General features: G+C 38.5%; 1 protein-coding gene across 1 annotated transcript; it reads left to right on the forward strand.

The window, feature by feature from the left end:
* Nucleotides 1–264: 264 nt before the first annotated feature.
* LOC130101610 (myosin heavy chain, fast skeletal muscle-like) lies at nt 265–11,483 on the forward strand. The gene is made up of 39 exons (XM_056267425.1): nt 265–493; nt 587–730; nt 815–971; nt 1,077–1,104; nt 1,275–1,377; nt 1,543–1,635; nt 1,767–1,830; nt 1,924–2,022; nt 2,103–2,206; nt 2,289–2,427; nt 2,655–2,773; nt 2,870–3,019; nt 3,107–3,277; nt 3,370–3,670; nt 3,770–3,834; nt 3,927–4,014; nt 4,109–4,226; nt 4,309–4,432; nt 4,537–4,673; nt 4,762–5,017; nt 5,108–5,350; nt 5,455–5,631; nt 5,714–5,859; nt 5,947–6,037; nt 6,122–6,511; nt 7,410–7,536; nt 7,742–7,860; nt 7,947–8,143; nt 8,227–8,410; nt 8,516–8,681; nt 9,160–9,284; nt 9,388–9,696; nt 9,828–10,031; nt 10,123–10,248; nt 10,337–10,507; nt 10,589–10,693; nt 10,818–10,913; nt 11,014–11,145; nt 11,370–11,483. Exons 1-39 carry the CDS (start codon nt 287–289, stop codon nt 11,382–11,384), a joined length of 5,790 nt encoding a protein of 1,929 aa, XP_056123400.1. The 5' UTR covers nt 265–286; the 3' UTR covers nt 11,385–11,483.
* The last annotated feature ends 1,222 nt before the right edge of the window (nt 11,484–12,705 follow it).

The raw sequence follows: 12,705 nt of genomic DNA on the forward strand, positions 1-12,705 counted from the left end.
TTGTCTTGAAACTTCACATATTTGACACCAGCATTTCAATTTCATCACCAGAAAGATATTCAATCGACATTTTTGCCATTAATGGGCCCCTTACCTGCTTCTTGCTTGCTATTTAAATGTATCTAGTATTGTTTTATGTGTCTGTATTCATGTGTAAGCCTAAACTTAGGAATATGCCTCTTTCCTAACACAATTCATGTGTTTTATATTTTATGTGTCTTGCCTTTGTTGAATATTTATGAAATTTGTAATGGATAAGTTGTTCTCTCTTTAGTAAGCCGCCACCATGAGTACGGACGCGGAGATGGCCATTTATGGCAAGGCTGCCATTTACCTTCGTAAGCCTGAGAGGGAGAGAATGGAGGCTCAGGCCAAACCATTTGATGCCAAGGCTGCCTGCTATGTGGCTGATGTCAAAGAGTTGTACCTCAAGGGAACAATCAAGAGCAAAGACGGTGGCAAAGTCACAGTTGTTTTGCTTGATACTAAGGAGGTAAATTTGAATTTCCATTTCATGTAGATGCTCATTAAATTACTTATTACATTGTTTTCTTTTAATTTATAATCTAATTTATCAAATTTATAGGAGAGAGTTGCTAAGGAAGAAGATGTCTACCCAATGAATCCTCCCAAGTATGACAAGATTGAGGACATGGCCATGATGACCCATCTCAATGAAGCCTCTGTGCTGTATAACCTCAAAGAGCGTTATGCTGCGTGGATGATCTACGTAGGTTCTGAAACGACATAAAAAGCATTTAAATTCATTTTTGTCTGTGTTATTGGAATCTGACCATGTCTCTGCTCATTTCAGACCTACTCTGGACTCTTCTGTGCAACTGTGAACCCCTACAAGTGGCTCCCAGTGTATGATTCAGAAGTGGTGTCTGCCTACAGAGGCAAAAAGCGTATGGAGGCCCCACCCCACATCTTCTCTGTCTCTGACAACGCCTATCAGTTCATGCAGACTGGTAAGACATTATGGAATTTAATTCTTTAGAATTCATTAAGATGAATTAGATGTTGCATTAATATAATAAATATTTACTGGATATTTTACCAATTTCAATCAACAGATAGAGAAAACCAGTCTGTTCTAATCACGTAAGTATTTAATTTAATTTCAGACCATGACAAAAATAAAATGCATAACATAGATGGAAAATGTATGGAGTTATTTACAAAATATCATTTAAGATTGAACACAGGTTGAATATACTTTGAAAAGTCTACATGTCTTTCAATCTTCTGTCTTCTAATCTCTTATAAACCAGTGGAGAATCTGGTGCTGGAAAGACTGTGAACACGAAACGTGTCATCCAGTACTTTGCCACAGTTGCAGTGTCAGGTGTCAAGAAAGAGGCCAGTAAAATAAAGGTACGAGATACAAAACTATGCCATATATATTATTTTAAAAGATGATGATTTACACTCATCTCACAAACTGTACGATATTTGAATTTGTGAAATGCCTATAAATTGTATTTAGTCATGAAATAGAAAAACAATTGAAAATAACTGAAAATCCTTCAAACATCACAGGGCTCTCTTGAGGACCAGATCATTGCTGCCAACCCTCTGCTTGAGTCTTATGGTAATGCCAAGACTGTGAGAAATGACAACTCATCTCGTTTTGTAAGTTAACCACTGTTTATTTACAGTACAGATGGTCAGTTGTGTTAAATTTTACTATACAGAGTTTTCTATAAAGAGATTATAATAATAATTATTTATAATAATTATTATTTCTATTATGATTTAAACAGGGTAAATTCATCAGAATTCATTTCGGCACAACTGGAAAACTGGCTAGTGCTGACATTGAGACATGTACGTAAACACAATTTCATTGATCCATCCTGAACATTTGTCTTTATCTGTCACTCTTCAGATGATTGTGACTCAAGTACATTCTCTCAACAGATCTGCTGGAGAAGTCTAGAGTGTCATTCCAGCTTCCAGATGAGAGAGGCTACCACATCTTCTTCCAGATGATGACCAACCATAAGCCTGAGATTGTTGGTAGGTGCACATATTTAAATCATTCAATGTTTCAGATAATATTGTGAGATGCTCTTTCATAAATGCTGTGTATTTTACAGAAATGTCGCTCCTCACCACCAACCCCTATGACTTCCACATGTGCAGTCAGGGTCAGATCACAGTGGCCAGCATTGATGATAAAGCTGAGCTGGATGCTACCGATGTAAGTCATTGCTATTTGAATATTGACATATTTTATTTAAATATGGCAAATCATATGTTGTATTATTCTCTGTAATTTACAGGAAGCTATTGACATTCTTGGTTTCACAAGTGATGATAAAGTGGGCATCTACAAGTTCACTGGAGCTGTGCTTCATCATGGCAACATGAAGTTCAAGCAGAAGCAGCGTGAGGAGCAAGCTGAGCCTGATGGCACAGAGGGTGAGACTTGTGTTATCCTGGGCTTTAAAAATAGTAACCGTTGCATCGACTTTGCTGATAAACCACAGAAACTGTGTAGAAAATGTTTAGTGCAAATATAAACTAGAAGCATGCGTGCATATCAATAAATCTAAAATTAAAAGGGAAAGTACCTGCTTGATTTTTTATAATTTTACACAAAAGACTCTATAGAGCAAAGATAATTTATTTAAAAATGTATTTAACAGAGGCTGACAAAATCGCCTACCTTCTGGGTTTGAACTCTGCTGAAATGCTGAAGGGTTTGTGCTACCCCAGAGTCAAGGTCGGAAATGAGTATGTGACCAAAGGTCAGACCGTGCCACAGGTATAGTAACATTTCCAGCATGCCATGTGTTTAACCTAAAATTCTGGCTAATTATTGCAGAAGCTGAATAAAATATCCACTCTATTCTACTTACAGGTGTACAACTCTGTTAGCGCCTTGGCCAAATCTATCTATGAGAGGATGTTCTTGTGGATGGTCATTCGTATCAACCAGATGTTGGACACAAAACAACAAAGAAATTTCTACATTGGCGTGCTGGATATTGCTGGCTTTGAGATCTTTGATGTAAGAATGATTATGTTATCTCTTTTCATGTCAAAATAAATGATATTCAGAAGGTAGCAAATGTTTCTGTCATGTTTTGTCCTCCAGTACAACAGCATGGAGCAGCTGTGCATCAACTTCACCAATGAGAAACTGCAACAGTTTTTCAACCACACCATGTTTGTGCTGGAACAAGAGGAGTACAAGAAGGAGGGCATTGTTTGGGAGTTCATTGACTTCGGCATGGACTTGGCTTCTTGCATTGAGCTCATTGAGAAGGTTATCAATAGTTTGTGAATTTATTAATTTCCATTGATCCTATTCTCAAAATCTCTTATTTTTGATAACAAACAACATTCTTTTATAAACAGCCCATGGGTATCTTCTCCATCCTTGAAGAGGAGTGCATGTTCCCCAAAGCTTCAGACACTTCCTTCAAGAACAAGCTGTATGATCAGCATCTTGGCAAGAACAAAGCTTTCGAGAAACCAAAGCCTGCCAAAGGCAAGGCTGAAGCCCACTTCTCCCTGGTTCACTACGCTGGAACTGTGGACTACAATATCACAGGCTGGTTGGACAAGAACAAGGATCCACTGAATGATTCTGTTCTGCTGCTGTACCAGAAGTCTTCTGTCAAACTGCTGGCTACTCTCTACCCACCTGTTGTTGAGGGTAAAGAAAAAATCTATTTAACAAAACTTTGATTCAGTTTTTAACTTTCTTTCTTGTTTTTGCATTTAAACATGTTCCTTTTTATTTTTATCTCAATAGATAATACTAAAAAGGGAGGCAAGAAGAAGGGTGGCTCCATGCAGACTGTGTCCTCCCAGTTCAGGGTATGTATAGAGATGACATCACAGCAATACTGCTTTATTTGAGAAAAAATAAAGAAATACAAAGCATGCCAACCTTTTTCTATTCTCCACAGGAGAACTTGGGCAAACTCATGACCAACTTAAGGGCCACTCACCCTCACTTTGTGCGTTGCCTGATTCCTAATGAGTCCAAGACTCCAGGTAAAGTATTTAACAAAAAACGTACAGATATTTTGGTTCTCAATATATGATAAATTTAATTTACCAAGTTCATGGTGTAAACTGTTTGTTATAGGTCTCATGGAGAACTTCCTGGTTATCCACCAGCTGAGGTGTAATGGTGTTCTGGAGGGTATCAGAATCTGTACAAAGGGTTTCCCCAGCAGAATCCAATATGGTGACTTTAAGCAGAGGTAAATGGGACCACATGAAAGCAACATTTCCTAGGAGGCTCCTAATTAAAAGAAATTAAGAATTTTGATACATTTTCCACAGATACAAGGTGCTGAATGCCGGTGTTATCCCAGAGGGACAGTTTATGGATAACAAGAAGGCCAGTGAGAAACTCCTGGGATCCATCGACATTAACCATGACGACTACAGATTTGGAAATACGAAGGTTCATATTTAGCTTTACAAATTTCAAAGATTCAGTGATCATGGTCATTTAGCTTATATAGTTTAAATCAATATATTTTGATTTACTGTTTTACATAAATTCAGGTGTTCTTCAAAGCTGGTCTTCTGGGTGTTCTTGAGGAGATGCGTGATGAGAAACTGGCTGCTCTGGTCACAATGACTCAGGCTCTCTGTCGTGGTTACCTGATGAGGAGGGAATATGTAAAAATGACGGAGAGGAGGTGACTATTGTCATGAGTAAAGATGACATCTATGATAACTGTGCAAACTTAATGATGATTATGCCATTTAATGATGAATTATTCACAGGGAGTCCATTTACACCATCCAATACAACATCCGTTCATTCATGAATGTCAAACACTGGCCATGGATGAAGGTTTATTACAAGATTAAGCCTCTGCTTCAGAGTGCAGAGACTGAGAAGGAGCTGGCAAACATGAAAGAGGACTTTACAAAATGCAAAGAGGCTTTGGTTAAGGCTGAAGCCAAAAAGAAGGAGCTTGAAGAGAAGATGGTAGCACTGCTGCAAGAGAAAAATGATCTGCAGCTGCAAGTAGCATCTGTGAGTATATTTTATAATTAACTGAATTCTGGCTACATTAAAAATGAGCAAGGTTGTTTCCAATGAAATAGCAATCTATTTTACTAACAGGAATCTGAGGGTCTCTCAGATGCTGAGGAGAGGTGTGAGGGTCTGATCAAAAGCAAAATCCAGCTTGAAGCTAAACTCAAGGAGACAACTGAGAGACTGGAGGATGAGGAAGAAATCAATGCTGAACTAACAGCCAAGAAGAGGAAACTGGAGGATGAGTGCTCTGAGCTGAAGAAAGACATTGATGACCTGGAGCTCACCTTGGCTAAAGTGGAGAAGGAGAAACATGCCACTGAGAATAAGGTTGGAGATTGAGTTGGTTTAAGATTAGATTTAATCGCGGTCTTATATATTGATATAATATGAATTGTAATATTTAAGCTTATTTGGAACAAAAAATCATACAGGTCAAGAACTTGACTGAGGAAATGTCAGCTCAGGATGAGAGCATTGCTAAGCTTACGAAGGAGAAGAAAGCCCTCCAAGAGTCACATCAGCAGACACTGGATGATCTTCAGGCCGAGGAGGACAAAGTCAACACCCTGACCAAATCCAAGACAAAGCTTGAGCAGCAAGTTGATGACGTGAGTTGATTATGTAATTTAATTATATTAATTCATCAAATAAACTGTTTTCTGCTTTGAACATATTATCATTGTCTTTTAGCTTGAGGGTTCCCTTGAACAAGAGAAGAAGCTCCGCATGGACCTGGAGAGAACCAAGAGAAAGCTTGAAGGAGACCTGAAATTATCCCAAGAGTCCGTCATGGACCTGGAGAATGACAAGCAGCAATCTGATGAGAAAATAAAAAAGTAATTAAAGCAGGAAATCTTTGAAAACATTTAAAATTTTTATTGTTGTGTTATGTTTTTTTTTTACAACTACTTATTGTTGAACAGGAAAGACTTTGAAACAAGTCAGCTGCTTAGCAAGATTGAAGATGAACAATCTCTAGGTTCTCAACTCCAGAAGAAAATCAAGGAGCTTCAAGTATTTTGAGATTTTTTTCAAACATTACATCATTATGATCAAATGCAGATCACCAAAAATCGAATTAACTACTTTCCACCATAGGCTCGCATTGAGGAACTGGAGGAAGAGATCGAGGCTGAGCGCGCTGCTCGTGCCAAGGTTGAGAAGCAGAGAGCTGATCTCTCCAGGGAACTTGAGGAGATCAGTGAGAGGCTTGAGGAGGCTGGAGGAGCCACTTCTGCTCAGATCGAGATGAATAAGAAGCGTGAAGCTGAATTCCAGAAGCTGCGTCGTGATCTTGAAGAGTCCACCCTCCAGCATGAAGCTACTGCTGCTGCCCTCCGCAAGAAGCAGGCAGACAGTGTGGCCGAGCTGGGAGAGCAAATTGACAACCTGCAGCGTGTCAAGCAGAAGCTTGAGAAAGAGAAGAGCGAATTCAAAATGGAGATTGATGATCTTTCCAGCAACATGGAAGCTGTTGCCAAAGCAAAGGTTGGGAAATATTCTAAAGAATATGTGTGACCCATGCTGGCAAAATGAATCGTAATACGCTAATTACGAGCTACAGGCAAATGTAAATTTTGGTTGAATTTCATTTTCATTCACAATAATGTGTTCATTAAGCCCTCTTCTAGCGATCCAAATGCTTCAAATAGTAATTAAACATCTAAAATTATCTTTATTTTTATGTTTTCTGAGAGGTGTACCTTCCTAAATCTTTCCTTTTTTTTAATAATCCATGAAATTTTTTTATTTTTCTTTGCTCGCTTCTCAATGACTGGTACTTCCCCTCAGCACAAGTTTTAATATTCATAGCGAATTCGCAATGGCATAAGTCTGAACCAATGAAATATGATTTTTAAACTCATGCTGATGTGTTTTATCTATTATCTATCATGCCTTAAAGTGAACGTTTGGTTAACTGTTGGGGAAAAACATCTGATATATAACATTGTATTAGATACGTGCATTACAGTAGGTCTCAATACAGGTCTCATTAATGTTAATCAAACAATTGTGGTATCATTGAAAACATTTTAATGTATATTTTTCCTATAGATATTTGGTTTTGATTTGGTGTGTGCCAAATTTGGTGGTATTACCATGGATTTTAGGTATGGTTGCTAGGTGATTTTGTTTTGGATCCTTCAGAAAACTTTAACCCAAAATTTACTTTGCTGACTCTATTGACTTCAAATAGGTGTAGCGCAGTCCTTTTTTGTCTGATTCCAACAATCATCATACATGAAGGTTTTTTTAATAACAATAAAAGTAAATAACAATAATTCATTTTTGAAAATGTGCTTATTGTGACTAATTTTGCCAGCACGGGTCACATACAACCAGTCTTGAAGTTCTTTCAAATATCTAATGACTTTTGTGTTTGCAGGGCAATCTTGAGAAGATGTGCCGCACACTTGAGGACCAACTTAGTGAAATTAAGTCCAAGAATGACGAGAACATTCGTCAGTTAAATGATCTCAGTACACAAAGTGCAAGATTTCAAACTGAAAATGGTAACTCATGAACATATTAATATTATATCAAAAGTAATTAATGTCAATAATTATCAACAATAATTAATCAAAAATAATAGTGTATTAAGATTATTCAGCTGTACATTTCTGACTGTAACACTGATCAAATCTTACATCTATTTGTTTTGAAATAAACTGATAGAGACATAGAAAAGTCTGACACAGTGAATCTAAATCTATACAGGTGAGTTTGGCCGTCAGCTGGAGGAGAAGGAGGCTCTGGTTTCTCAGCTCACCAGAGGCAAACAAGCTTCCACTCAGCAAATTGAGGAACTTAAGAGGCATATTGAAGAGGAGGTTAAGGTAATACAGCATAATCAATTCATGCAAATACTTGTCAATTACTTTACTGTAGAGACAAGCTAATATTATGCAACTTTGTCCCTTAGGCTAAGAACGCACTGGCCCATGCTGTGCAATCAGCCCGTCATGACTGCGACCTGCTCCGTGAGCAGTTTGAGGAAGAGCAGGAGGCAAAGGCTGAGCTGCAGCGGGGAATGTCAAAGGCCAACAGTGAGGTTGCTCAGTGGAGAACCAAATATGAAACGGATGCCATCCAGCGCACTGAGGAGCTTGAAGAGTCCAAGTATGTATATTATTGCATAATATTCCCAATTCTCACAGCTATTTTTTAGATTAGAATACAAAATAATATGTATTACTTAACAGAAAGAAGCTGGCTCAGCGTCTGCAAGAGGCAGAGGAACAAGTTGAGGCAGTGAACTCCAAATGTGCATCTCTGGAGAAGACCAAACAGAGACTCCAGGGTGAGGTGGAGGACCTCATGATTGATGTTGAGAGAGCCAATGGTTTGGCTGCTAACCTTGACAAGAAGCAGAAGAACTTCGACAAGGTAAACAGTTTTATTCATATTAAATTCTCTTTGTAAATTATTGCTGGAATGGGCTTTGTTCAACATTTTTTAAACAAACTCTATCCTGAAATATCTCCACCAAAGGTCCTGGCAGAATGGAAGCAGAAATATGAGGAAGGTCAGGCAGAGCTGGAAGGTGCCCAGAAAGAGGCTCGTTCACTCAGCACTGAACTGTTCAAGATGAAGAACTCCTATGAGGAGAGCCTGGATCAGCTGGAGACCCTCAAGAGAGAAAACAAGAATCTGCAGCGTAAGAATGAAACTGTTAAAACAGAAAAAAACTTAAAGGATTGTTCACCCAAAATGAAAATTCTTTTACTAATTACTGACCCTCATGTCGTTCCAAACTCGTGAGACTTTTGTTCATCTTCGGAACACAAATTAAGATATTTTTGATTAAATCTGAGAGCTCAATTCATTTGGATTAGTTTTTTGATCTCTTTATAACCTTTTTCAAGAGTCAACGAATCAATTGTGTAGCTGTCTACGGAGGGACAGAAAGCTTTCAAATTTCATTAAAAAGATCTTCATTTGTGTTCCAAAGATGAACGAAAGTCTTATGGGTTTGTAATGACATGAGGGTGAGTAATTAATTAATGATAACATTTTCATTTTTGGGTGAACTATCCCTTTAAATGTTCTAATTCTCAGTGATCATTAAAAAGTAAGCACTTATGATTAATGAATGTGCATTATGATAAAAAAAATATATGTTTTTCTCTCTATAGAGGAAATTTCAGATCTGACAGAGCAGTTAGGTGAGACTGGTAAGAGCATCCATGAGCTGGAAAAGTCCAAGAAGACAGTGGAGACTGAGAAGTCAGAGATTCAGACCGCCCTGGAGGAGGCCGAAGTGAGTATCTGGAGATCAATATGGAATTCTTGCTAGAACCATCATCCTGTGTTATTAATGCATATTTTCATTATTATATTTAATGTTGTTTTATTTGTCATAGGGTACACTGGAGCATGAGGAGTCCAAGATTCTTCGTGTCCAGCTTGAGCTAAATCAGATCAAGGGAGAGGTTGACAGGAAGCTTGCAGAGAAGGATGAGGAGATGGAGCAGATCAAGAGGAACAGCCAGAGAGTCATTGAATCCATGCAGGGCACTCTGGACTCTGAAGTCAGGAGCAGGAATGATGCCCTGAGAATCAAGAAGAAGATGGAGGGAGACCTTAATGAGATGGAGATTCAGCTGAGCCACTCCAATCGCCAGGCTGCTGAGGCCCAGAAACAGCTCAGGAACATTCAGGGACAACTCAAGGTATGCACAGGAATTATTATTTTTGACTTTGGGATGTATTCATATATATTTTTTTTAAATCTAACATATGGTAAGTACAGCCTAGAAGAAACCACATCGAAAGCTCATTCAAAAGCTATTGTTATGTTCAGGATGCCCAACTGCACCTTGATGATGCCCAGAGAGGGCAGGAAGACATGAAGGAGCAGGTGGCCATGGTGGAGCGCAGAAACACTCTGATGCAGTCTGAGATTGAGGAGCTGAGAGCTGCTCTGGAGCAGACAGAGAGAGGCCGCAAAGTGGCTGAACAAGAGCTTGTGGATATCAGCGAGCGTGTTGGGCTGCTGCACTCTCAGGTAAAGACATATTGTTTCCCTGAAATTAAGGGAATTGAGAGCATCGTTCAAAATGTTCAAACTGTTCAAACTGTTGCTTTCCATTTTGTAGAACACAAGTCTCCTGAACACCAAGAAGAAGCTTGAGGCTGACCTTGTTCATGTCCAGAGTGAAGTTGATGACACTGTACAGGAAGCCAGAAATGCAGAGGAGAAAGCCAAGAAGGCCATCACTGATGTGAGCAACAGTAGCTGCCAAATGTTTCATAAGACGCTTACGTACTTAAAAAATGTGGATCTAATGACTTTCTGTATTAATGCAAAAGGCTGCAATGATGGCAGAAGAGCTGAAGAAGGAGCAGGACACCAGTTCTCACCTTGAGAGGATGAAGAAAAATCTGGAGATCACAGTGAAGGACCTGCAGCACCGTCTGGATGAGGCTGAGAATCTGGCCATGAAGGGAGGAAAGAAACAACTCCAGAAGTTGGAGTCCAGAGTAAGCCTCTTTATAGTTATGATATGGGCAAAATTAAGTATGTTATATTATTTGTTTGAATAAAAATGATATTTTCTTTAGGTCCGTGAGCTTGAGGCTGAAGTTGAGGCTGAGCAGAGACGTGGAGCTGATGCCGTTAAAGGTGTCCGCAAATATGAGAGGAGAGTGAAAGAGCTCACTTATCAGGTATGACCAAATTCCTCACAAGTTTGTTCAGACAAAAGAGTATGTATAATAGTGTATGTACTGACAATGCCTATTTTTAGTAAACGATCAATGCTTAAGTTTTGTAAATGTGTATTTTTTGAAGACTGACGAGGACAAGAAGAACATCGCCAGACTCCAGGATTTGGTTGACAAACTGCAGCTGAAGGTCAAAGTCTACAAGAGGCAGTCTGAAGAGGCGGTATGTGAAATCTAATAGAACATTTTGACACTGTAATTATATATATTGGAATGCTAATTTGATGAAACGTGATACATGAACCAAATAAAAAAACCTTTAGGAGGAGCAAGCCAATGTTCACCTGTCCAAGTTGAGGAAGGTGCAGCATGAGCTTGAGGAGGCTGAGGAGCGTGCTGACATTTCTGAGTCTCAGGTCAACAAGCTCAGAGTTAAGAGCCGTGATTCTGGAAAGGTAAAGTAGATTAATTTTTTTTTTGCTTTATTTATTTAAATGTATCCAAATACATGAATCCAAATACATGAACTACCTCTTAGAAGAAGTAGTGGAACTATAACAATTGCATTTTTCTGATGTTACATATCCTGTATGACATTTGCACATCTGTATTCTCTTCATTATGTTATGTGAAGAACATTTTTGTTAATAAGACTGTTTGCCTCTTCCTTCTTTTCCAGGCCAAAGAAGAATGAATCTTTAACACTTGAAAGGAGCATTTACTGAAGTCATATAATATGAATGTTTATTGTAAAAGTACCTTTCTTAATAAACCTGTTTATTTCAGCAAATAATTAGCCTTTGTGTGATTTTTCAACACTATACACTATTACAACACTAATATCTGATCTATATGATTACATTAAACCTTATGATTCTCATCATAAGAGTGCTGAGTATCAAGAGTGTCTTGAATCCAAATTTGAACTTTTAAAGGTTGAAAAAATAAAAAATTGAATTGAAATTTTAAAAATTGAATTCTCATGTTTACTGAATGCATTCACTCAAATATTTCTGCTATAAAGTTTTCACCCTGGATTGATGTTATTGACTATTGCAATATTTTGTGAACTAGCCTTCCAGTTAGCACAATTAAGCCTCTACAGATGATCCAGAGATCTAAAAAGTATATATAATACCTGGAAAAAGCTATCTGTTACCTATAACTTTTATCATTTTCATGAAAGTGAAACTACTCCTACAGTAGTCACATTCAAATCCAGACTCAAAACACATCTGTTTAGCTGTACATTTACTGAATGAGTACTGTGCCACTGTGCGTCCGACTGATTACACTATATTCTATTTCTGCATTCTCCGCTTGATTCTAAACTGTATTCTTTCGGTTTCACTTTATTTTGATGGTCCCTTTAACACATTCTGTTGACTATAAGAAATGTTGCACCTACATGTCTACTAACTCTCATTAGAGTGTTAGTAGAGTACTAGTAGACTGGTAGAGTTAAGGTTAGAATAAGTTGACATGCAGTTGCAAAGATACTTATAGTCAGTAGAATGTCTGTTGGAGGATCATCACAATAAAAAGTAAGCAGATATTAAGCAGACAGTGTACTGGTACTCCAATGAGAGTTAGTTGACATGTAGCAGAAGGTAGTGAGGGGTCCAATGGAGCCGGGGGATGAAGGGACGATAGCCAGAGGAGTGCAGTCCAAAGATGAGGGTAGGTAAGAAAAGCAGCTTGAGGGTTTCGTTGTCGAGGGGGCTAGTGACGGCTCAACGAGTAAAGTTCTCCGCAAAGAAAAAAAATTCCGTGCTCTCTTGAGCAATGGCGACAAATATAGCCCTGTCGTTCATTTGGGTTGTTCCGATTTTGTGTCACGGGTGGTTGCAGGAAGGCAGATGGAGACGAGGATATAATTCCAAAACGAAGGTTTAATGGTAATATAACACAGGACAGCAGAACAGACAGCAACACACACTAAATATAACGGAGATCGGACCAAGGCCGTTTCTCAATACCAAGTACGCAAACTCGGACTTGCGTCCTTGGTAGTT

Source organism: Rhinichthys klamathensis, unplaced genomic scaffold (assembly GCF_029890125.1).
Source record: "Rhinichthys klamathensis goyatoka isolate OS25496 unplaced genomic scaffold, OSU_Roscu_1.1 h1tg000259l_1, whole genome shotgun sequence".
In the NCBI taxonomy this organism is placed as follows: domain Eukaryota; kingdom Metazoa; phylum Chordata; class Actinopteri; order Cypriniformes; family Leuciscidae; genus Rhinichthys; species Rhinichthys klamathensis.

Bases quoted from the DNA above. Each gene is read 5' to 3' on its own strand.
- LOC130101610 (XM_056267425.1), top strand. From the start codon at position 287: ATGAGTACGGACGCGGAGATGGCCATTTATGGCAAGGCTGCCATTTAC. The intron at 1,378-1,542 runs GTACGAGATACA...CAAACATCACAG, and splicing joins AAGAGGCCAGTAAAATAAAG to GGCTCTCTTGAGGACCAGAT. The intron at 5,632-5,713 runs GTGAGTTGATTA...ATTGTCTTTTAG, and splicing joins TTGAGCAGCAAGTTGATGAC to CTTGAGGGTTCCCTTGAACA.